This window comes from Alternaria postmessia (genome assembly GCF_024291825.1).
Source record: "Alternaria postmessia strain BMP 2775 chromosome Unknown scaffold_1, whole genome shotgun sequence".
NCBI lineage: Eukaryota > Fungi > Ascomycota > Dothideomycetes > Pleosporales > Pleosporaceae > Alternaria > Alternaria postmessia.
The window spans coordinates 473857-498428 of record NW_026260074.1 but is presented as its reverse complement, the minus strand read 5'-3'; the positions used below and the strand labels follow the sequence as shown (position 1 = coordinate 498428).

Here is a 24572-nt window from a genome sequence, read left to right as displayed (position 1 = left end):
CGACACCTTCACACCCACCAACGAACGCTCCAAGGCTCCTCACACCCTGGCCGGCTACTGCGCCGCCTCGCTGGGGCTTGCAACCCACTCACATAGCCATCCCGAGCCTACTCAGATCGTGCTCCATACTGCACGATCATCTGGTGATCTAGATCCCCCAGCCATCTTGACATTCAAGGCACGCTACCTACGTACGCGGGTATACTCTCGTGCCTCACGTGCTAGTAGTGGGCGCACTTGCTAGCCTTTTGCATTCTTGTAGTGTGCCAAAGGCGCTACAGCATCTTATTGCAGCAGCCCGCCTCAGTAAGCCAAGGTATCCCGGCTGCAGTTGCCTCACGTCGCTGCTGCTATTCTGCTCAACACTGCTACTATCCACTACAGCCCCTGCGATATTCGACGGGCTGTCCGTTGCTTCAATTAATTTCAGCTGCTACTACTGATTTTCCTTGCCTCATCACGTGTCTGACAAGCCTGCCCCGGCAGGCTGCACTATGTCATCTATCTCAGCTCTGAACATTGTGCGTTCGTTGCTTCTACCTGCGTTGGCCTGATCCCGTACTGTGCACGGCATCAGAAATCGCTTGCTTGGCATTGTCAAGATCCATTTTGCCGTCAGTCTCCTGAGCATTCCTTGATCACAAATGGCTCAAGCCCAAGGCCTCAGCCTCATCGACGGTGAGTGGGTTTCAAGACCACTCGACCCTTATCAGATAATGGCCAACGCTCCTCGGGAAGACGTTGAAATGCGGGATACTACTACCAGGTCATCAGGTCAGATACCCGAATACGGCATACTGTCGCAGACAGTCGTAGAGACTCCGCTGAGCAAGCTCATTCTCCCGGCCAACATACGCCATAGGGACCTCATAGATATCGTCATGGTTGGCGAGGACTCTATACAACTCAAAGAGATCCGTGACTATGGCCATATTCACCATGTGGCTTCCAAGACTAACTTCAACGGTGGTCGCATCCTTACTGCCAAGGTCTTTGGTGAGCCTCGCGAAATACCTTCATCCAAAGGTACTGGTCTTCCATTACATGGGAACTACATGAAGCACATCGAAAGAAAGCCAACAACAGGAGAAGAAGGCAATATGCTGCCTCCGGAAATCATCGTACTCAGTCTTTCCAACCGATCATTAATGTTTTTATGGGCACAGCACAGCAAGACAGGTACTACCACTTTCAGCCACAGAACTGTCAGGCTACCTGCAGGAAGTTCCCGGTTCGATCGTCTTGGAAATTTCCTCGCTATAGATCCCAAATGCCGCGCGATAGCAGTTGCAGCGCACGAAGGGCGCTTCATCCTATATAAGACGAAGCCTATGGAGAAATGGAGGAGGCAGGCCAGAGAGGGCAACGAGATTACCGCGCCTATCGAAGACGAGCGGATTATATCAATCGAAGGGCAGATCATGCATATGGACTTTCTGTCATCGGGAGGCGGGCATGACGATTTTCACGTCGTGTTGCTTTTCGTGGTCGTATTGGAAGGAAGGACCAGACTTACTTGCTTCGATTGGGACTGCAGACAAGATCTTAGCAGAGCAACCCCACGGACAGAGCGCTATCTCGTCCAGTTTGGTAAGTGGAAGACTGCATGACACGGCAGATGGGCTCGGCTAACCTATTCAGAGGACATGGTGCCTTCTCTGCTCATTCCTCTTCGTCGTAGTCCCGATTTTCTTCTGGTTTCAGACGACCACATCTCCGTCTACAAGAACATCCTCTCTGGTGACCCGGCGCATACCATAGTACCAATCGATCATACGACACTCCGGTCTATTCTACCAGGTGACAGCAAGCAAGCTCCAAAATGGACGGCTTGGGATAAGACCCCACGTAATCCCGAGTATCAGAAAGAAGCCTTTTACGTGGCCAGGGAGGATGGGCGTATCATCTACGTGGTTCGGGGTCCTTCGGGTACTCTAGAGATAGATGAAGCTGGCGAATGGCAGTGCCGGATTGATACTGCCTTCTCGTGTGTCAGTGTCGATCGCTCCGAAATTTCGCAACAATATCCGGATCTCCTGATTGCGGGCGGAGCGAGCAATGACGGTATGCTTTGTAAAATTGGTGCCTGGCCGGCTGAATACTCATATGCAGTACACTATGCAGGCACAAGTCAGTTTTCTGTCGTCGACACGATACCAAACTGGACGCCCCTCACCGACCTTGCAGTAACTCAGCTTTCCAGTCCACGCGCGCCAGATGAGCGTCAACGGTCGTCCATTTTTGTCGCCAACGGCAACAGACCAAATGGAGAGATCTCGGAGCTGAGGCGCGGAATACAAGCTATTGTGGATGACAGTTTCAGTGGTATCAACGGCTGCGCTGGTATCTGGGTTGTTGACCATGGCAGCCATATGGCAGAAATAGAAGGCACGATGAGGAGTCAGCATTATGCTATATTCGCAATAACACTTCCGCCGGAGACGCTTGTGATCCGTGTCGTTCGTACCCAACCCGAGAGCCGTGCGGACTTTTCAGGAGCATGGGAGCAAGGCTCTTGGGACAAATTCCAGACGCCTAGCGACGACGATCCACTCGAAGACGACTTGATGCGAGAAGTGGAAACCATCTCGGCTTGTCCTTGGTCTGATGATATATCGATTCAGATCACGAGACAAGAGGTCCGTACACTTCTACGACCGACATTGAAACAAATCGAGTCATTAGCATTCGATACTCCACTATTGTTGGCTGCTTCCCACGCTGGATCCCCTTTTATTGCAATTGCGTCGCGAGAAAGTGGCCGTGCATTACTAGAGATCGTACCAATTTCCAAGAGTGGCAAGTTCGAGCGGTCGAGATCCTTCAGGCACCAGCTGGATCACGACCCGACATGTATAGAGATATTAGATATCAACGGCTCCCCATATGTCTTTGTTAGCACATTCGACTCGAAGATTTTACTCTTCAAGTATTCGCATGATAGCACGTCGATAGCTTTGGAAGATTCTTGGACAGAGCACCAAACATTCCAGAACCTGCAAAAGCTTTGTGAGAGTGCTGTAGTTCTGAGCAACGAGGGCAGAAACGTTCTAGTCTGTGCAATGCGGGATGGAACTCTTCTGAGTTCTCACTTGGAAGTTGATCATAGTGGTAAGACGAAGTAGAAGCTACTGATTGGCGTTGCTGACAACATGAAGGAATTTCACCTCTATCTTGGAACGCTGTTCAAATGGGCGCAGCCTCAGCCAAGATAACACCTAGTGAAACCAACGTTTCAGCGGCATATGTGTCTTGTGGATCAGACTTTTGCCGAGTACGCTACTCTCCAAGCGAATTCTCTCATCTTGAAATCGACTCTATATGGTTTACTGACCGCAGTCACCCTGAGTACAACCAATCTCCAGTGTCAGCTATATTCCAGCTACCATTCCTCCCGGACCAGAATGTCTTTGGGAGAAACCTTGGCGGGTTCTTGTTCGCTGTTGCTGGAGATCGCCTTCTTTTCTCGCAGCTCGATGCGGACGTCAAGTGTCCAACTCCGGATATACTCCCACGAGCCCTGCACGACACAAAGGTCGTTCCGCGGAAACTCATTGTAGGTGCCAAGCCTACCAACGTACTGTTCATGAAAAAGCTACGTCGAGTACTAGTATCGACTATGGAGGCAAAAGAGCGGCGTGGGCCACCACTTGGTGAACGGGTCCTGCAGTCGTCGATGAAGTTATTGAGGGTTCGAGACGACAGATCAACCGATGACATGGAGATCAAACAAGAGATGGATGCGCCTACAGAACGACTCGTTGTCGCCCAATGTCCTCTGATGAACGCCGAAAGGGTATACTCCATTGTCGAATGGCAGTTCGTGAACAAAGAAGGCAAAAAGTACAATCTCGTCATCGTTGGAACCGGAATTCAGACGAGCGCGACTCAGCACAATGGAAGGAGACTGATCTTCAACACTGGAAAATCTGGCTCGAAGCTAGATTTGCAGAAACAATCAACATACAACGAACCTGTTTATGGTATAGCGCTTTGGGACAGCCAAACCACGGTGAGTATTGTTGGGAGGTCCTTGTTTATCGACCGTTTTGATGAAGAAGCCGGTCGATGGTTTCAGCGCGGGAAAACGGATCTGCATTCTCCAGGTATCCATGTGTCGGTCGTTCGCCCATTTGTTTACGTTTCGACACTCCAGCACTCGCACCTTTGCTACAAGGTGGTTGAAGCAGCACGCCCGGGTACTTTCGAGTTTGTCCGAGAATTCTCTGATAGCGGCATGCGCAACTGCGCGCGACATCTGGTCGTAGACCTGCCAAACGCAAAGGACAACAGCAGTGATAGGTTTGTGTTGCTTACCGACAAGAAAAGCAGCTCGGTAACGGGTCTTTACCAACCGCCTGTAATGACTTACAGCAATGCGTCGCCGACACTATTCGAGGCGTGTCTTTCCCGTACAGTAATTCGTCTCGATCGCGGTGATATCCGTCCACCTTGGCGCCGTCCGAATACTGCGGGTCAAATTACCGGCATCATTGTTGATGATATTATCGGTGCTTGTACCGATGGCACGGTCTTCTCGTTATCCATCCTTTCTCAGCCTGCGGGTCTGCTCCTGCGGCTGTTACAAAATCTCATCGAAATCAAGGCTAACCGTTCGGGCGCTTACAAACACGATACTATCAATCCCCGCAGCGGTGACATTTTCAACGTGCTTATGAGCAACACCACTGGGAACCAACATGGTGAGATCTTGGTTAGGGATGTGGATCCACGCCATCTGGGACAAAGTTCGAAACGAGGCCCCAAAAATAAGCATGTTGACGGCGACTTGTTGAAGCATTGGCTACATGAAGGAGGCGATTTGGAGTTTTTGACACGAGACAATGTGGACGAAGAGATTACAGGGTTGTTTGAGGAGCTAGCGCTCGATGTAGAGCAGAGATGGGGGGCAAGGAATCGGGGCGAAGGGATTGATCAGCATGAGAACAGGCGGCTTTGCGAACATGTGAAGAGATGGATGAGCGAGGTGCTGATGCCGGTGTTGTAAGCAGTTACCAATTGAAAGAGTTGGACATGAGCAGTGACCGACAACAGTCACGTTGGATGAGACTGGATGGAACATCTCGATACGTGGCAGGGATGGACAATTGTGTTACTCTGATGTGTCAAAAGACAACAGTACAGTCTGTAGCATCAACAACAAAGATAGACTCATCTGCCTAGAGAAAAGAACAATGATCATGGGCATGAAGCAACGGTCATGACATGTCTCGACCCTCCCAAGTACGGCTCAAACACTTTCACTCAGTCTCACGCATTGTATCTCCACAGTCACGCTGGTCAACAATGAGACAACACTGTCTTGCAAGCTTCGCGTAAAGATAACGATGAACGTCCTCAATAGTACTTAAGCTATCATATAGATCCAAACATGCTATCCCTATTACCAGAATGAAGTTCCTGTGCATCTCCATTTCGAGGGGAAAGAAGAAAGAAAAGTCTTTTAATTTCCTCCGACTACACCCTAAGCAACCTGTTGAGCCACTAGTGACTCCTCCTGCGACTCCACTGTCATTCCCAGCTCCAAAGCGACTTCAATCATCGAGTTCTCGAGCGGAATCCGTTGTCTCGAGGTTCAGAGAGCGTCTTGAACTTCCTTCGGCCTTTCACGAGACGGCAGTGTCGCAACTAGACCGAGCGGAGATTCTCCGACCTTTATCGCCGCACCCCTTAGGGGGTTCTGGGTCGGGAAGTAGCAGTGGCGTAGGCTTTGAGCGGCAAGAAGAGGGCATACATCCTTATGTACGAACGTTGGTATATGGTGTCGTCGAGAGTTCGCATGGCGAAAGGTACGACGAGGCAGAGTGTGAGAGAAGGAGGATGGGGGGGATTTCGATGGATTAGATCGATAACGAATATGATGGAGGACAGCAAGGCTAGATCAGTGTGATGAGATGGGTACATTATTGATGACTTAACAGAAAAGAGTAGTGGTATCGTCTTACTTGTCTGATTAGCTTCTTCTTGCGACTTGAGACCTAGAAGTGGAACAGCTTTGACAAAATTTCACTTGTCTACTAAAAACGTTTTATATGCAATTCGTTCATATCGTGATATACTACGTATTGTACATATATACAGAACCTCCCTACAAAACACCGTTGAAGTGCCTCTGCTGTAAAGGATCAAATGTCCTAGGCATTGAATCAATAGCCCTGACAGTCAATGGCGCGCTACGCTCAAGAATCTCCGTCATCCAAGCCTCCGCATCAGTATCATAACCTATACCGTTTCTTTCGTCGCTCTTCACTTGGTCAAGGGCCTTGGCTAGCAAGACCAAAGTCTTGTACCGCGGAAGTACGCTTGTCGTCTTGATCTCGTGGTGGCGAAGCTCCATCCACTGATAGCCCTGGCGGTCTTTGCGGATGTAGTTGGGGACAAGGTCGCGCCAACCAGGGAAACGTGGCATGAGGTATGCTTCGCAAATGGTGAAGGCGTCGATGAGACGAGCGCGTAGAGTGAGTTGTTGAATAAACTCATTGAAGGTCAAAGTATCAATGGTGAAACCGTTGACAAGAAGGTCGCGAATAGTACGCTGGGCTTCTAGCAGAGCGTTGGGATCCTCAGATTGGGCGAGCAGACTACGAATGTAGATGCGGGAAGCCTTAGTGAGGATGTCGCGACGATTATTTGATATGCGCGACTCTTGAAAGCGTTGTTGAACTGAAGGGTCGACAAGAGAGTCTTGATCAAGAAGGTCGGGGGGTTCAGGGTTATCGGAGACGGCAGCAGGTTGTTGCATGACTTGGTGAAAGGTCTTTGTGAGGTTTGCGGCTGAGACACGTGCCAATTTCCAACACCTGGCCACTTCGGCATGTTTGCCAGCCGTGAAATAGGCCTCCATCATCGACGTAGTAAGGGTCAATGGTGTCGTGTAATTGTTGACGTCGGGCGTTAACGCTCCAGCCTTTTGGAAAAGCTTCTTGCAAATATTGTAAGCTGATCGAGCGCTGTACAGCGATACCATAAGGCCATAGTAGGACTGTACAAGAGCACGGGGGTCGTGTATCCGAGTCGATCGTTCAAGTCCCGGTTGTCGATGAGCGACCTCTCGAGCTGTAACAGAAACAAGCATTTTTTCAAGTGCCTCCTCAACCCTAAGGAGTTTATAGTTTGGATGTTTGGCACCTTTTTTCTCTAGCCTTTGAAGGTCAGCCGAACCGAGCACCTGTATTGAGGCTTGGCGAGAGCTCTCTGTTTGGTAGACCTGGCGTTCCATCATCCTTTCGTAAGCTTGAACCGCTTGGGTATACTGTCTTTCCCTAACGAAGCCGATCATGACTATAGCGTAGTGGAGTGCGTGGACCTGAAGTCCCTGTTCCGGCATCGTGACTCTCAACAGTTTGTAAGCAGCATTGGTCTGCTTTACTTCAACTAATGCTCGCATTAGACTGCTATAGGTCCAACTGTCCAGAGGGATGTCGTTTTCGACCATTTCTTTGTATCGCTCTCTGCTACCCACCAGGTCGCGGTCCAGAGCACGCTGTTGGATCAGCAGGTTCCAAGTGTGTGTGAGAGGTCGTCCGTGTAGTCTCCCCGCCTTCCAACTATTGAGCATGCCTTGCGCAATTGCTTGGGCGCCTTCTTCATCCCCTGCATTCACAAAGGCTTCAACATAGCCCGCTCTTGCATGAACATCCGTGTCGAGTTTTACACCCATCTTCTTGGCTTTCGAGAACAGTGTCTCAAAAGCTTCAACGTCACCTCTATGAGCACAAAAGTCGAGCAGGGGTCCAAATGTGTAGATATCTGGTACAACACCCGAGCCCAAGCAATTGTCGAGGCATTCAAGAGCGCCGTCGAGATCTTCAGCGCGGACGTAGGCAAGCAGTAGAATGTTCCAGCAGCCGGTATCTGGATTCATGTGGAACTCCTCGTGTATACGTTTGAATTGCGTGATCGTGCCGATGACATCTGCGCTTCGAGCGTACACATAGAGGAGTGATGACAGGACCTTGATCGTCACTTCGTCTTTGTAAGCTGACTTAAGCTCATCGACATATCTGCACACCTTCTCAGTGTCACCAACATCCGCATATACGTTAATCAAGTGCCTAAGAACTTGTTGGCGTAGCGGCTGATTGGGATACCAAGCGCGCAGATCTTGTACATGGTCTTGGACACGTCCCAGGCCACCCTTGGTAGAATGCTGGTAGATCAGAGACTCTATCAGATTCACTGATGGCCTTGCTTGGATGGTGGGTTCGGTCTGGTCGAGATATAGCTGTCGGTATCTTCTATATAGCTCAAGCGGAATCTTTCGCTGGTTGTTGTATTGTTGGTAGCGTGGGAGCTCCAGTAGCCGTCGAATAGCATACTCATAACAAGCGGGAGTAGGGAGCTGAAGATCATGGAGGTCGTCGAAAAGCCCGACGAAATAATTCCAAATAAAATCGTCATCAAGTTCTCCGGTGCTCAGAACACGATCCACTACGTGGGGTACGAAGCTCATGACAAAGCAGTCCAAGTCACGCTTCAATAGTCGCGAAGACCTGAGTTCGTGCTGAAACTCGTCGACATATCGCAAGAAAGACTGGAAGTGTTCTAGCAGTTCTGGTAGTTGTGCCACCTCACCCCATAGGCTTGGGAGCGTATCTCCAAAGCGTATCGCCTTGTATACAGACATGCCACGGATTCTGGGCGTCCGCCGTCTGAACGTCCTAAAGACACGGAAAGCAAGATCCCACTGCTCGTCCAGAACGGCTCGTCGAAGGATGACGTCCATGCCGGCATACATATTAAGACTCGAATGTCCGGGCTCCTCCAGCAGCTGGATTGCTGGCCCAATCATTCCTAGTGCAGTATATGCTTTGATAGCTGCTTGACGTGTTGATGGCCGGCGAACGGCTGATGATAGCTCACCAAACACCTGAAGAATTCGCTCCGGTACCGCAGAGTTGCCATCCTGAACGACGTCTTGGCTGAGGTAATCTATGAGATGACGTCGCGCTCTTGCATATGGACTTGCCAGGCGGTGTTCGGGAACAGCAGTGTACAGCTGCCATGCTAACTCTTGCTTCCCAGGTTGCGGCGAATCTAGAAATTTTCGAAGCGCTCTATGGGCACCTGAGCCTTGCGATAGCTCTGCTGCTTCCTTCTTGGCCTGTTCCACCACGTCCATGTCTAATTGTGCCTCGTGGCTTGAGGGTTGCGCTTGTGTTGTCGAGAAATAGCGAACTCCATTCGTACACGGCCGCCGTAGCTTCGTTTCTGGTGCATTGAGCCGTTCAACGGGTGGCCGTCTAAGAAGTGCAAGTGTCTTCTCTGGGTACAGAAAGTCGAGCAAAACACCATCCTGCCGTCTTGGGTCCCCAATAGTTTTCTTTGCCGCTGCATCCTCCACGTCACCGCCTGTGTTTTGGGTAATCGAGGCCGCGGCCAACCAGGTGGGAAGAGTGAGATCGCCTGCACCGTGGTGCCAAAGGGTGGAAGGCAACGCGCGCCGGCTGCGTAGACATGGTTTCGGAGCGCGGAAGAGCTGGCGTCCGCCGGATTCGAGGCATGTCGAAGCACGCTCGAGCATCACCTGGACTGTGGAAAGTGCAGATGGTGCCAGCGCAGATTACCAGAAGCTACAAAGTGTCCTATTAACTAGGACAGTCAGTTGTTGTGGTGGTGACAGAATTGGTATTGGGGCTTGCCCACACTTGCGCATGCCTCCAAACTGTGCAATGGCGATTACTGAGGAAGGTTGTAGGACAGGAAACGAAAAAAAAGAGCGTCGACTCAAAAGCAGGGGCCTAAAGCAAAGAACGCAGCAGAAAAGCCGGGTAGTGCGCGTGGCAATGGCGGGCCCGACGTCTATGATGTCTCGAAAAGTTTACGGCGCGACAATGACCTGAGATTCCGACTCGCTTGGCAGGGCCATGGATAGCTCGCCAATTGATGCCCCTCCACATGAGCCGCATCCCCACAGTTGCACTCCCCTACCACCAACCGGGCCATGGACATCACCAAGTTTGTGACCGACTACCGCGAGTCGGCCTTCCTGATAGGCGACTACAATACCTACCACGGCCAGTTGTCGCGCCGTCTCCGAATCGTGAACAAGAAGCTTGGGCGGGCAACACCCAAGAACGCCAAATATGCCGCAAAGGCCCCGGTGACGGCAGAGGATATCAAGAACAACAATGAGTAGGAGCACCTTGCGGAAATGCCGTCTCGGAAACTGACTGTAGCAGGGCTCTTCACGTGCTCCTGCTCAACTCGGAACGCGCATGGGCGCAGGCCATGGCCACAAAGGCTTCTCACTCTGAAGACAACGCCGACAAGAGCATCACTGGTTCTACACGCCAACACATCCTTTCTCGCCTGCACAAGGCCATTCAATATGCAAAGCAGGCTGTAGATCTCATCTCTGACACGAGCGCGAGCGGCGCTTCCGAAACGGATGTGCTTGAAGTAAAAGCATATGCATACACTCTGGCTGGAGCGCACGAGTTTGAGAAGCAAGCCGAGGGCATCAAGAGCAAGAATGCTTCGCCCTCGCGCTGGGCTCCCTGTCTCACCAACTACTCGGCGGCGCGCGTCATCTACAGCTCTTTGTTGAAAGCTACGAGGAAGGACCTGTTCAAGGATGTCATGGCAGGTACCACCGACCCAAGCATACGCTATGCTGCGTACCAGAGTCGCATTCCACGTACTGTAGGTGTTCCGGCGGTTGCAATCAAGTATTTCCCAAAGGACGATGCAGAGCTAGTCCAGGCTGTGCAGAAGCTTGACTCGGCAGCCTTGAAGGAAGAGGAAGCAGCCTCATCTCGTAAGTAACAGAATCCGATGACTCAGGCAACGCTAACAGTCACACAGACACCCAGATCACATGGCGAGGCCGAACAGCAAACGTGGTGGATGCCGCAATTGGGCAGGCTCTAGCATCTGTCGATACCGCCTCTGCTGCTCTTGACCAATCCGCGACCTCCACCTCATCCCCCAAGGACCGAGCCAACGCGTACGACGATATCCTCATCGCAAGCCAGGACGCGGTTGATGCAACACGAAGGGCGATCGAGGAGCTTGAGAAGGAAGGTGTCGACGAGGGCGATGCGCGTATGCAGGATCTCCGTGTCACGAACCTGGCTGTCAACTATGACCTGATATCATGGAGAGTTGGGCGGAACAGAGTGCTTGTTGGCAAAGACGATGGGCTCACGTTTCCTGCGAATCCCCCGCAGAAACCGCGACGGCCGCGTAAAGACGGCAAGCAATGGGTTGAACGGGAGGAACCCACTGGCCGCAAGCTGGCACGTCTGCGAGAGCGCATCGCTCTGTACGATGCGATCCTGCAAAGTATTGACTCGGTCAAAGACCTAAGAGGTGCTGCTCGCGATACTGGCTTCATTTCTGAACTCGACGGACAGCGCGCATATTTCCAAGCGCTAAAGTGTTTAAACTTGTCGCACTCGTATGCATTTTTGTCGACACCAAAACAAGCGTTGGCGCTTTGCAACAGAGCATTGACGTTGGCAAGCCAAGCGGCATCAGCTCCAAGATCCCAATCACCTTCAAGTTCGAGCGCACCCAAGATGGAAGTGTCAGGTGAACAGACACAGACGCTAAAGAAGAATCTGGAGAATCTGAACTCGCACTACCGAGGTGTTGTGGCGCTTTCGCAACTGTTTGCAAACTCAGAGACCGCGTCCAAGGCCGGACTGGCGAATGCCGCACCCGTTGTTGAGAGACTGAACGAATACCCATCATCAGGCTCGGTTGATCTCAAGAACCTTGTTACATGGCCTCCGAAATTGAAGCCTGTACCAGTCAAGCCTCTCTTCCTCGATGTAGCGTGGAACTACGTCGAGTATCCTGGACGCGCACCGCAAGTGCAGGAACCAGAGCCAGAAAAGGCGCCGGTTGAGGAGAAGAAGAAGGAGAAGCCGCAGGCCAAGAAGGGTTGGTTCTCCTTTGGTAGATAATCAGCAATCGCCGCGCGGTTCGCAGGGATGTATCCGTGGGATCACGGTTGCTCGTTCAAACGCTACCACTATGATCAAATGGTCTTCAACTACAGCCGTACAGACAGGTACGTGATATAGCACGATCAAAGACCCTGAACATGCCCTTCTCCAGACTGCAACATGGTTCACGCTACGGCTGCCCGTCCAATTTGAACCCTTTATTTACGTGACAGCCACAAGTTGGAGACAAGGTGAGCCGTGACTGGTCTAGTGTAAGGTATGTGCACAGACGTGCATGGCTGTTGTGGGACTAGTGTGATTTGAGCCTCAGGGGCAATAGCATAAGCGCCAAATCTGCGTGAACCATCACGCGCCTGACGGGACGGTTGTTTCGTTTCAACGATATCTGTTCGTGGGTCTCGCAGGTTGGGGCGTGGCGTTGATGAAAGTGAATTTGAACCTGTGATATGTGCTGAACTTGCTTGTGATATAATCCCGGAAGGCTGATTGCTGAAAAGGCAATCCTTCACTCTAGATCACGACGGCGAAGTTTGTACTACAGCAGTAAAACGGCCCGGCTCAAAAGAGACTGGAGGGGCGCTTGGGGGTAGCAGTTCTGAGGTCATGCAGGTGATTAGGGTTAAATGAGATGGGTGGATATCGATAGGTCGATACGCACTGTCATGACCCCTTAGTACTTACCCACAAACGCGCAGAGAACGTATCTTGTACCTTGCAGCTCAATTTCTTGTCGTGCTCGTTCCTCTCAACAGACACTCTTTCAACACTGTTTTGTAGCTGTGGTCCTTCTGTCCTTCGCTCCTTATCGTCGCTCATTTACTTAATACCACACTCTTTTGAAGCACCACTTACCCGTTCGCGTCTTCTTTGGTGTGTATCATCAAAGCGTGCCCGATCCCATCCAGTACATTATCAGCAACTCGAGGGGCGCCACGCGTTTCTCGACCCTAATACTTCATCACGGCTTCCGCACTGGCTACCTCTATCCTCCCTCGGCCCCAGGTCGACGATTCGTTTCGCAGACCCTCGATTCTGCAGGTTTTCGACCTGCCCGCCTTCAAGACGCCAACCACCAATTTCGAAGACAAGCTGCCGTCGATCGGCCACGATATATCACGCCCGTCCTCAAGTTCGACCGTGGCTTCATACACCCAACAACGGCATGGCAGCAATGCCTCGATCCAGCTGCCTTCGCTGGCGACGCTAGCTTCAGCTGCATCGAACTGCCCCGCAGCGAACATGAACAGTAATGATAATGATAATATGAGGAAAGGGACGCCCGAGAAGAAAATGCCGTCTCCGCTTAGGTATGTTCCATTCGAAAGGCAGGCGGGCTACGAAACAGGTCGTTTTTTGATGAGTCGCGACCCAGCTATACTACATCCTCGAGGTGAACATGGCAATCTATGTTGGAATCCTATCGAGAAAGTAGCAGTGTATGCCTTTGAGGATGCGGTATGGCTGAGATGCGACTGACAAAAAACGTTCGTGCAGCGCTGCAGGTGCCGGCCGTGACTGGCTTATCGCAAACGCCAAGCCTTGCACCACGGACTTTTCAACTCGCCCGCTAACATGGAAACCAGCAAACCCTCTAATGGACTCAGCATGACTTATGCAACTTCTGCGCCCGCAACCGCTGGTGGACAAGCTGGTTCTCCGGTACGTATGATTGTGATCGTTGGTGTTTTAGGTCGAGGCATTTCGCTCTATCATTATGGGCTTATCTCACCTATCGATAACCCTTTGCCCCAGCAACGAGCTCCTGCGTACCATACCTCCTACCGATACTCGTGCTGATTTATTTAGCCCTCGTGCATGAACTGTAGCACCAGCACTACCCCCTTGTGGCGCCGCGATGAAACGGGCGCTGTTCTCTGCAACGCCTGTGGCCTTTTCCTGAAGCTGCACGGCCGGTAAGTTGCGACTGTACAAAATGCATAGGAGATATGTACTGACTTGACATCCTCATCTCTGCAGGCCACGACCTATCTCACTCAAGACCGATGTCATCAAGAGCCGCAACCGCGTGAAGACTGGCGGGCCAGGCGGACGCAAGAGGGTATGCAGGTCATCTCGTAGTCACTGTTACGACTAACACACGACAGACAAGTGACCAAGGTGGTCTTCCTGCCGCGCATCCCGATGCTGATGGCCAGCTAGCCCTCGCCCAGCACCGCCGCGCATCAGGCAAGATCTCTTCAGGCTTATCCGACCGCTCGCAATCGCCTATTTCACGCACCGGCACCCCGAACTTCAACCATCCCTCCAACATCGCACCGTCGCACCTGTTTGAGCAGGCGCTGCATGGTGGTGATTTCCACTCGCCTTCGCTCCCAGGATTCGGTATTCGTGCTCCCTCACCCGCTAACTCGTCGATTAACGGTTCCCATCTCGAAGCTCCTCTCCCATATGAGACTCTCGCCGCACAGAACACTGCACTCAAGACACGTGTCTCGGAAATGGAACTTATCAACGATCTCTTCCGGAACCGCGTTAGCGAACTCGAACAGAGCGAGCAATCAGCGCGGCAGACAGAATCAACCTTAAGACAAGAGCTTGAGGAGATCAAACAGCGGGAGGCCGACCTGAAGAGGCGGCTTGACGAAATCGAAGCCGACAGCCCAAGACACAAGAAGATGAAGATGAGCGAATTCGTGGACGAGAGCCGCGCTGGCACGCCTATTAGTGCTATGGTTGAATAGTCACCATGGGCTCTTGATGAGGCGTTTCCTTTGATTATCTAATGACTGTTTCATGCATGCGGGGAGAGACCGAGTTGCATCTGTCATCTCCCTGCGACGAGAGTTGGGCGTCGACGCCTACTTTGTGCTCGGTCTTTACGACCATCTAATGTCTGAATACCACTTCTTATCACTGTCCCTTGGGGCTTTGATTGTATTGTAATCTTTCTTTTGAGTCTGATACCAAGTGTTGATGCGAGGAGATGTAGCTGCGCTGTTACGGCCGAGATGGGTGGGACGGGCTGGGATGGATGGGATGAGGCGGGAACGGGCCATGCTTACCAAAAGTCTTATATGGGGGTTAGTTTAGTCGCTATTCAATGCGATGCGAGCACTACATTTACTTGCCTTTGTCTCATGTTGTATGTGAGAGCTTGTGCAAACTTAATATGATCACGCACTGGTCTTATAGTCAGAACCACCTGAGTACCAAGACGACGACTGGTCCGTATTCATGGCGGCTGCGTTGAACATCACACTGCAAATATAGTTGTTGGGTGCGTTCACTTTGATTTGTTCAAGCCCACCCGCTGATTCTTGCTCATTGCATCCCAGTTTGGGTGGCATTAGGATCTTGTGTCAGGATTGTACTGAGTTCATCTCATCATGATGACTCTTGAACCCTGTTCGCACTCCGAAATATGTGAATGATACCGATACTCAAATATGAGCTTGAGGTTTTTCCTTGTTTGCTTGACTGAACTACCAGTCGTATCGGAAAAAGATCTCCCTGCCGGAAGTATGGTGTCTGTTGTGCCATGGAATACGGTCGACTCGGGCCACATGTTTGCAATGTAAAGAAGTGCAGAGCATAAGAAAGAGTCATATCACAGTAGAGAAGGTTTCTGCAACGTCCTCGTCAACAGATAAATCTAGGCCATGTCTAAACTCAAGCCAAAGAACCTCAATTGACACATTGAGCGTGATGATGTCGACAGTCGGCTCGGTTCTTTCGGTTGATAGTAATGTGGTTTTGAGGTGACTGTAGGTTACGGAAGGCTGGAATGGTCTCCAAGATCTCCCAGCTCAGCACCAAGTCTCATAGAATCTCTCATCTTTCACAGCAATTCCAAAATGCCTTAATTGGCTTCAAGACATTGGTCGAAGTGGTGGTTATCGGGAGTAAACGGGGAGCGCTAACCCGATGTGAGCTCCCGCACGGACTCTTGGCGGCTAATCAACCCTTCAGCGAGTTTTTGCATCCACCTCCTCCATCCTCCTCCCACCACTCCCCATCCATTGAAGGACCAATTCATCTCCAACTCATCTCCACTCCGACCGTCAACACCATCACCATGGTTGCCATCGCTCGCTCCTTCGGCGCCGCCCGCGTGGCCGCCCGCGGCTTCTCCAACGCTGGTATGTCTCGCGCCTGCCGCAGCAGCTCAAGCCATTGGGTTTGAGCTCTGCAAGCTCATCAAGCAGCCATTGACCATCATCTCGCAGCCCGCCAGCCCCAGCAGAGCACCCTCGTCGCTGCCCGCAGTGCCTTCCGCAACAACGCCGCCCGCAACGTCATCCAGAAGCGTGGCATCGTCGCCGAGTCCACCGCTGCCGCCATGGTCGCTGCCGCTAAGATCCAGGGTGCCGGTCTCGCTACCATCGGTCTTGCCGGTGCCGGTGTTGGTATCGGAACGGTTTTCGGTGGTCTCATCCAGGGTGTTGCCCGCAACCCCTCCCTCAGGGGTCAGCTCTTCCAGTACGCCGTTCTCGGTTTCGCCTTCGCTGAGGCCACTGGTCTTTTCGCGCTCATGATGTCCTTCTTGCTCCTCTACGTCGCATAGATGTGTGCATTGCATGGACTGCCGGACATTTGGGGTCAACGGTATGGGGGTGCCGCAAGGTTGAAAACTTTTCTTGCGGATGGGTGTGTGCATAGGGACGACTACTACCTCTTTTCCTACTCTAGTGGCCGGTCAGATTGTGTAAAACATGTACTTTAGACGAGCAATCTGAAGAGCAAGCTACCACCACGGCTCGCTTTCCTTACCCAGCGCACGTGCGGAAGCTCTAGCTATGGTAATGACATGTGCGGATGACTGACGTTAAGCTCAATGAACTCGATTGGACCCTCCTAGACGATACCGAAGCTTGTCAATACCCGTGCCACGTTCCGTGATGAGCTACTGCTGTTCTAGCTGTCCGATATTGGAACTTGGTCGTGCCAAGCTTTTTGCTCGACTTCAGCTTTAAGCTTGTGGACATTTCATACTGCCTTCCCTTCCACAGCGATAGTAAAGTCCGACTTGATACTAAGTGCTTGTCGAATTGTTTGTCTTACCTCCCGTCACAGGTATACACATCGATGGCCTACCCCAGAACCCCGCGATTGCCTCGGTACGGCCCACATCACCGGGGGTAAGCTGTAGATGAACCATCGATACAAATCTGGAGTAAGGACGCATTACTTGTTCGATTACAACCCCATATCCACGAATGCTGCTATGCCGCGAGCATGATTGCGATGTTGCTGGTGTTGTTATGATACTAACCGTAGTTTCCCGCGGAAGTCACGGAAACAGGTATGGACTTAAATCACAACGATACTGTTATGGATCTCGCTGATAGTTTGTAGCATCAATATTACAACGCAGTCGGCACCACTCGATCGTCCATGAAACGTATATCGCTCGACCTCTTACGACCGCCTTACAGCACCAACGTCCTTCATCCGATCACAATACACGTTGGATACGCATGGTCTGAGATAATGAGGAATGACGCATCTGTGGAATCACAGGGCTGTGGCCATCACAAACGAAGGACTTGACACGGGTGGAATGAAAGCTGTGGCTCCTCATGATGGGACTCACACACTCAATCGCATCGCAACATGGATGGTGGGGCATGTCTGGGGAGCCTCTGTATCTGGATTCAGATTGCTCTGATACGTGATACAGTCACAGAAGAAGCAACGACTGCTGCGCAAGTCGTATGGAGGGACCGAGGCTGCATCGTTTCAGATCTACGTTTGGGCAGATGGTGAGGCTGTTCCCGAAACATGACACAACAATGCTCCAACCTGATTCCGAGAAACCGAAATCGGAAACTAAACAACCCAACTCTTCCTTGCCGACTGCGGGACATGCAATGCTCTCGAACACCGAGATGATGTATGTTCTTACTCGGGTCGTACCACACCGTGAAACTACAGTAGGTTTCGGGACAAGCTTCAACATTTGACGCTGCAAAGCTTAGCTGTCATGTCTCGCTGGCGTCACCACTCTAGCTCATGGTATTTAGCCCTCGGACGCCGTCCTGAGGTCAATTGAGCAATTACTATTCCATCCGTTCTATCATCTTGTAATCTTTGTGCCGGTCACTTCTCTTCTAACAACTCCTATTACAATACACTTGCAATCCTGTTAACCAGTAAACATGCGTTGCACAGCCTTCATCGCCGTTGCTGCTTTCTCCAGCGCAGTCTTCGCTACTGGTAAGCTTCTATGCCTCTACGGTATGCATGTAACATCGAACGTCCATCTAACATCTCTCAGCCAACCCTCAAGATGACGTTGCGTCCATCCTCGAGGCTCTTCGTGCGAACAACCCGGAAGACGCCGATGCCGCTGCTGCGGCCATGAAGGTCAAGCTCCGCCGTCAGGACGATTTGGACTCTATCCTCGCCGCCCTGGAGGCCAATAACCCCGACGATGCTGCCGCTGCTAAGCAGGCCTCGTCTTCATCTGCCACCAAGCGCCAGGACGACTTGGCTTCCATTTTGGCCGCACTTGAGGCCAATAACCCTGACGACGCCGCGGCCGCTAAGCAGGCTGCACCATCCTCCACTGCCACCTCCACTCCTGTTTCTAAGCGTCAGGACGATGTGGCTTCCATCCTCGCAGCACTCGAGCAAAACAGCCCCGACGATGCCGCGGCTGCGCGCCAGAACATCCAGAAGCGTCAAGACGACGTTGCATCTATTCTTGCAGCACTCGCGCAGAACAACCCCGATGATGCCCAGGCAGCTCAGAGCCTTGGAAAGCGATGGATTGCTTAGATGAAGAGGGTCTCGATGGCAAGGTGATGAGCGGGTGCAGCAATTTGATTCGGAAGGTAATAGTTGGGTGTACATAGTTTAGTGCTTTTGACTGACTCTATATGATAAGAAACCTCCAGGCATAATTCTCACTAATGCATTCATTTGGTCTGATTTTGATATTTGCTAAAGAATAATGTTGTTGCTTCTGGTCGAGGAGGTTGCCCCGAATTGGGAGCAGAGACGCAGCCCCTGCTGTACCCCGCATCGAGACAAGAGTCACCACTTGTCACAACGATCTACTTAGCGACTACGTGATACACAGGAAGGCCACGCCCATTTTCGATATCGACTTCTATTATTTATCATCTAATGCCAAATTTTGTCCAGTTTCTCCATCCGACACGATGGCCGAGTGGTCTAAGGCGGTAGATTTAAGCCCCGCTTAGATCTCTACTACAGAAATGTGCGTGGGTTCGAGTACGTTATACCGCACAATGTTACGTTGCGACATATACTAATCCGATATCAGACCCCACTCGTGTCAAAATAAACATTTTTTTTGTTTCCTTTTTGTTTTTGCTCCTTCGCTCGAGAAAGAGATGGTCGGTGTTAAGTGTTAACGTCGAGGACAACACAGCCGATCTTACCAACCAATTTGGCCTGCCTATGCTCCATTAACGGCGAGCATTAGGATGAAGTACAAGAACATTCGTGGCCAAGTACGCTTTTTCTTTCATCTTTGTACTCGACAGAAAGATTATTTGGCCGGTGACAAGGGTTAACGTCAAGGACGACCACGCCCGCACGTACTCATCAACGGCGAGCTTCAGACCAAGGTGAGAAAACTCACGAATGTGTCAAAGAACGGCGGCGTTGATTTTCTAGGCGAAATCGACGGACGGCACAAGAGCATATCACATGTCAGAGGACGCACGACACCACATGGAGAAATTAAGATTGATATGTCCCACACTTGCCCAAACTACCCACTTCTTTTATATCCGCTCCTGCTTCTTAGAGCCTCACCATACCTAGCCAAGACAAACGGTATACACGCACCCAGGATGCTCAAACAGCCGAGCAATGTACAAGCCCACTGGGGGCCCAGTCTTCGAAACATCTGGACTGCAAAGAGGGGAAAGGTTCCACCAAGTACGTACCGCAATATGGCATTCGAGGCCATGGCACTGGCACTGTACAGTGGTCCGTACGCATCAGTAATATACATCATGCATGCCATGAAGATAAGCATATTGCCCATGCCGAAGAAGGCTTCGGCAATGGTTGGCACAATCCAATGTACACGGTAGGCTGCAGACCAGCCAAAGAGGAACAAGCCGATAGTGAGAATGGGCCCACCAGCGAATGCAAGCGGCAAGCGCTTTTCAGGCGCCAGCCGTGATGTTGCAAAGGCCGGAGCTGGCCTCTTCTCTGCAACCGCCTTCCGCACGCGAGGCAGGTAGAAAAGTTTGCTGAACGATACAATGCAAACGGTAGCTACAATGACACCGACACCCAGACCGAGGAATGTAAGACCTGTGGATATGCTATCGAACCCATACTCTGTCTCGAACACATAAGGGAAAGCGGCGAAGAAGGCGTACAGCAAGCCAAAGTTGAAAGCAGAGTACGTGTTGAATGTTGCCACAATCGGCTCCGTGAGCAGCATGTGCATGGGCCGAGTGAGAGTTTTGGTGGCATAGGTGCTGACGACCTTCGGCAACGACATGCCTTCGGTTGGTGATCTTGGGAGCGGAAGATTGCGTTTCTTCGCGCGGCGACGTAGGAGGACGGGTTTGTACGACTCACGGAAGAATGGCGCTGGTGCAATGACGAGAATGATGGTGAAGAAGAGTATCAACCATGACGTCCAGCGCCAGCCACGTGTTTGGGTTACGACAGCACCCAGGATTGGTCCTAATGCTGGGCCAAAGAATGGTGTTGCGACGTAAAGCGACATCGGACCAGAGCGCTTCTCAGGCGGCCAGATATCGCTCAACGTACCTGACCCCATACTCAGACTAGGCGCAGCGAAGAAGCCAGCCCAGAATCTCAGCACCACCAGACTCGCCATACTTTGCACGAAACCTGTGCCTAGGATGAAGAGCGCAAAGATAGGCAAGCTGATGAAGATGAGGGGTCGTCTTCCAAAAGTTTCACTAAGAGGAGCAGCGAACGGTCCACCAAAAGCTAGTCCGAGGGCATATATCGAGTATGCAAATGTCGCGATAAGTTGCGTCGAGCCCAGCTCTGTCGCTGCTTGTTCGATGGCCGGTGTGAAGACGGACGATGCGAATGTCCCCACAAGCGCAATACCGGAGATCGTGTATGTCTGATACCACTTCCTGGCTGCACTCCAGTTATGAGGGTTCAAAGGGTCGTCAGGGCCGTCCCAGTCGAGAGTCGCAGGGCGAACTTGCGATGAAGCCCCATCAGCGATTGGTGTTGCATCTTGATTTGAACACGGCTGAGGTCCTTTCTCAGGATCAGAATCTGACTTCAAGCCCACCTCAGTGGATGGCTGACGACTTCTACCAGGAAGCTTTTCGACATTGACGGGACTTGGTGGCCTTGTTGATGCTGCTGTCGTATCCGACCAGGAAACAGGTCGTGAAGCATTTGGAGTGGCCATGGCGTGAGTCTTTCACTTCACAGAGATGAGAAAATGGAGCTGGCAACAAGTCGACAGAGCTTTCGCGAGACATGAAAAAGACGAATGCGTTTGCGCCATGACTTTAGTATGGCCCACCATGGTAAAACTCCGATAAGAAGACTTTCTGCACAGACAACAAGATCTGGCATGAGATGCGATTCTGCAAACTAGATTGGTAGGTCCTGGTAGTGCATCTGGACGATCCTGGCTCCGATCGTTCCAAAGATTGGCATGTTGAGCTTGTTCGGAGTTGAGAAGCGGCTGAATCTAGGGATCGGGTGAAGCTAGAGTTCGGGATCGTGCCGGCGCTGCATCTGAAGCGGGTCTGATGACGATGAACACTGCTTTCTTTTTTCATTCAACCTCAATAGTGCATACACGTCCATTGAACCCACCAAGTCGACCAGAAGTCATTGGTGCCTGTGAATGGAGAACGTGTCTCTACTCTAGTGTGAGTCTCGTGCTTTCAGGGATACTGAAGAAGCATACGAAGAGCCTCACTACTAGCGCACTTGCTCATCGATAGCCGGCGACCTGACTGTTATCGCGCGCCAATGCGATCAGAGACATAGCTCGAGATAGTGTCGCATTCAGCAACGTCTGGCAGCAATTTGATCTGCAAGCGCTCACACGCTGAACAGTTGCGCAATGCCCCGATTCGGCTGGTTTCTCCTCACCAACGTGCTCAGTGTGCTGGCGTAGAATTGCAAGATGCAAAAACGATGGAAACACAGGTAGAAACACAAATGGAGCCAGTTATATTAACCTCTGACAACGTACATCAGGGCTGGCACGATCGTTCATCCGCCCCACTTTTGCTGCGCAGCTAATTGCATGGCCGACCCAACCAATGGCCCTCAAACACCTTCTTTCTGCATAAGCTCTTCTACAACGAAGCTCTGGTAAGCGGGGATGAGTATGCGCAGCACCGTCTGAGCTACTACGTCGCCTCGATATACCTTCTTTTGGTTTGGCAGTTCGCATTCTACAAACGAGCCCAGGCAGCGCGAAACTGGCGCGGTCAGGCATAACTACGCGCTTTTTCGCGTTAGAAATGAAGTCCGTCATCACTATGCGACAGCAACAACCACTCAATTCTGGCTCAAATTTCGGCCTTCGGCATTCGTGGGAGCAGTCGCAATCATGAGGAGTTTCAGCGTGTCTTCGGCTCTATCACTTGAGATCGCCCGCACTCTCCTCCCAGCAGTTTGCAAGATCCAACCACGTCGATTGTCGTCAAGCGAATGTGCGCCCTTAGCCCCCTAGTTTGATGCGACACCCCGGATTGGGATCGAAACTGCATAAGATGTCAATTTCTACGCTCTATTGACCGAGATGAATAAATCTGACACACGGTGTTGGCGATCGTCATCTTTTTGTTCATCTACGACAGCGACGCAAATCTCCGCAACGACTCCTGAGTTCAGCTGAGAGTGCGTCGAACATGCTACGCCACTACCACCTGTGGGTCTCGCCTCTCTCCACCGACGAAGAAAAGGATGAAAATCAGGGTTTGAGCAAGTTGAAAGAGAAGACGTCGTTCGATTACTAGTTGTGGCTTTCTCAGATTCCAATCGAACGTGGTTCACATGTTTTGCAGCACATCATAGAAGTATCGAGACTACACAAGAGTCGAGGGAAACGCCATCCAACACCTGACAGAGTATTGTGAGTAACGATCGTCGCATACTGTACTGCGATCGATTAGATACAGGAAGAGTGAGGCACATAACGGCCAACCGCATTGTGCGTCCAGCCTAGTGAATACAGCATATCTTGGCACACATAGCCTCACTTACAACCGCCATTCCTCCCAAACTTCAAGGTCAATCCTGACATCCTAACGCAACAAAGTTAACAATTGACAAATGGCTAAACAAAACATCTCAAGCCAAAGCGACAGAGGCGTAGACAAGAGCGCGCAACGACCGTCGTGCTTCAGCTCTTTCAGCTCTACATCGAGCATCACATTCAAAATTAGGCATAGCGTAGTGGCCTTCCAGGAAAAGATACGATCATTAGATAGTAGGTGAGTAGTTACACTGGATACATAGTGGTTATGGTTGGCCTAACATCATGCAGGCGAATACAGCAGAAGCACCAGCAGGCAGCCGTCCCCTGCTCCAAGCTCCTTACCCTCCCATTCGAAATTCGTCTTATGATATACGACTACGTTTTTACTGCACGCGATGCTACCTACTCTGATATCCGTCTTGTTTCTTCCCAGAATATCTATCCAAATGTGTTCTGGAATGCCAAGATGCCACGCGGATATTATATCAAAGGTCATCCTTGTATAGGCGAGGAAATGCTCGAGTTTACAAGAGCTTCCTCAGGCTTAGCTGCTCTAAACACCGAAAGTATTGCGATTGGCAAACGACACGAGGACGTAGATATACTATATCAAGAGGCCCAGCTAGGGGTAATGGCTTTGATGTTGACCTGTCGTGCGCTGTAAGTCTTGAAACTTGTATACAGAAGAAAGAGCACTGACACTGACAGATACCACGAGATGCTTGACATTTTCTACGCGCACCGGACCTGGCAGTTCAACGACCTTGACACTCTCGTCATTGCTGCGGAACATATCCCGATGCGACATTTTAACAATATCCGCTCTCTATACCTTAACGCAAGCCACCTCCCTCGATATGCAGATTTTACAGGCTACATTTGGGGCTTACCCCGCGAGTATCAACAAAGGTTTAGACACTTGGCTCCTCCCTCAAGGTCGCTGATATCGCGCGTATCGCGTGCTATCGATACCAGATTGGTTGACACCGGAGACATTCGCAAATGGCAGGCAGTCTGTGATACAATAGCTCGGATGGAGTCGCTTAAGAAACTGCGAATAACCTTGTGTGAGCAAGCTTTCATTGTGGTATTAGAGAGCAGACGACCAAGTGTACAAATCACGAAGGAGTCATTCGTGTTCGCCCCGTTGACTGAGATTGGGAAGGGAAGAGACCTAGAGGTATTCGAGGTCAGGGTTGACTGGCCTGTCGGCGATGACGATGCGTGGTCTGAGGAAGCAGAGAAGGGGTTTAATTTGATAAGGCTTGCCGGGGAGTCGCATCCAGGACTGCAATAATCCGTGTCGCGTATGACGTCGCCTAAAGATGTGACACCTATCGTTGCCAACCTAGATAGTCGTCGGTTGCAATGCGGTATTTCTTTCCAGACCGGCATGCTGCCTTCTCGAAATGACAGAAAGGGGATCAAATCACAAGGTTATAGTGGATAAACGTTGCACTACAACG

The 24572-nt window shown here is 51.2% G+C and overlaps 8 protein-coding genes across 8 annotated transcripts; 6 read left to right on the top strand and 2 right to left on the bottom strand.

Annotated features, from left to right (window-relative positions):
• Window positions 1-644: 644 nt before the first annotated feature.
• On the top strand, window positions 645-5008 carry J4E82_000172 (uncharacterized protein; the record flags this gene model as incomplete). The annotated part of the gene is made up of 3 exons (XM_051726495.1): window positions 645-1590; window positions 1642-3111; window positions 3159-5008. The coding sequence occupies 3 exons, from the start codon at window positions 645-647 to the stop codon at window positions 5006-5008; spliced, it is 4266 nt and encodes a 1421-aa protein (XP_051593677.1).
• A 1101-nt stretch (window positions 5009-6109) lies between these two features.
• On the bottom strand, window positions 6110-9142 carry J4E82_000171 (uncharacterized protein; the record flags this gene model as incomplete). Its single annotated transcript, XM_051726494.1, has 1 exon — window positions 6110-9142. The coding sequence occupies one exon, from the start codon at window positions 9140-9142 to the stop codon at window positions 6110-6112; it is 3033 nt and encodes a 1010-aa protein (XP_051593676.1).
• Window positions 9143-9964: 822 nt separating this feature from the next.
• J4E82_000170 (uncharacterized protein) lies at window positions 9965-11933 on the top strand (the record flags this gene model as incomplete). Its single annotated transcript, XM_051726493.1, has 3 exons — window positions 9965-10155; window positions 10203-10780; window positions 10828-11933. The coding sequence occupies 3 exons, from the start codon at window positions 9965-9967 to the stop codon at window positions 11931-11933; spliced, it is 1875 nt and encodes a 624-aa protein (XP_051593675.1).
• A 1608-nt stretch (window positions 11934-13541) lies between these two features.
• J4E82_000169 (uncharacterized protein) lies at window positions 13542-14638 on the top strand (the record flags this gene model as incomplete). Its single annotated transcript, XM_051726492.1, has 4 exons — window positions 13542-13595; window positions 13743-13849; window positions 13914-13995; window positions 14042-14638. The coding sequence occupies 4 exons, from the start codon at window positions 13542-13544 to the stop codon at window positions 14636-14638; spliced, it is 840 nt and encodes a 279-aa protein (XP_051593674.1).
• Window positions 14639-15972: 1334 nt separating this feature from the next.
• On the top strand, window positions 15973-16461 carry J4E82_000168 (uncharacterized protein; the record flags this gene model as incomplete). The annotated part of the gene is made up of 2 exons (XM_051726491.1): window positions 15973-16036; window positions 16124-16461. The coding sequence occupies 2 exons, from the start codon at window positions 15973-15975 to the stop codon at window positions 16459-16461; spliced, it is 402 nt and encodes a 133-aa protein (XP_051593673.1).
• Window positions 16462-18055: 1594 nt separating this feature from the next.
• On the top strand, window positions 18056-18677 carry J4E82_000167 (uncharacterized protein; the record flags this gene model as incomplete). The annotated part of the gene is made up of 2 exons (XM_051726490.1): window positions 18056-18113; window positions 18175-18677. 2 exons carry the CDS (start codon window positions 18056-18058, stop codon window positions 18675-18677), a joined length of 561 nt encoding a protein of 186 aa, XP_051593672.1.
• A 964-nt stretch (window positions 18678-19641) lies between these two features.
• Window positions 19642-21291, bottom strand: J4E82_000166 (uncharacterized protein; the record flags this gene model as incomplete). Its single annotated transcript, XM_051726489.1, has 1 exon — window positions 19642-21291. One exon carries the CDS (start codon window positions 21289-21291, stop codon window positions 19642-19644), a length of 1650 nt encoding a protein of 549 aa, XP_051593671.1.
• A 1889-nt stretch (window positions 21292-23180) lies between these two features.
• J4E82_000165 (uncharacterized protein) lies at window positions 23181-24403 on the top strand (the record flags this gene model as incomplete). Its single annotated transcript, XM_051726488.1, has 3 exons — window positions 23181-23341; window positions 23395-23766; window positions 23815-24403. The coding sequence occupies 3 exons, from the start codon at window positions 23181-23183 to the stop codon at window positions 24401-24403; spliced, it is 1122 nt and encodes a 373-aa protein (XP_051593670.1).
• Window positions 24404-24572: the final 169 nt, after the last annotated feature.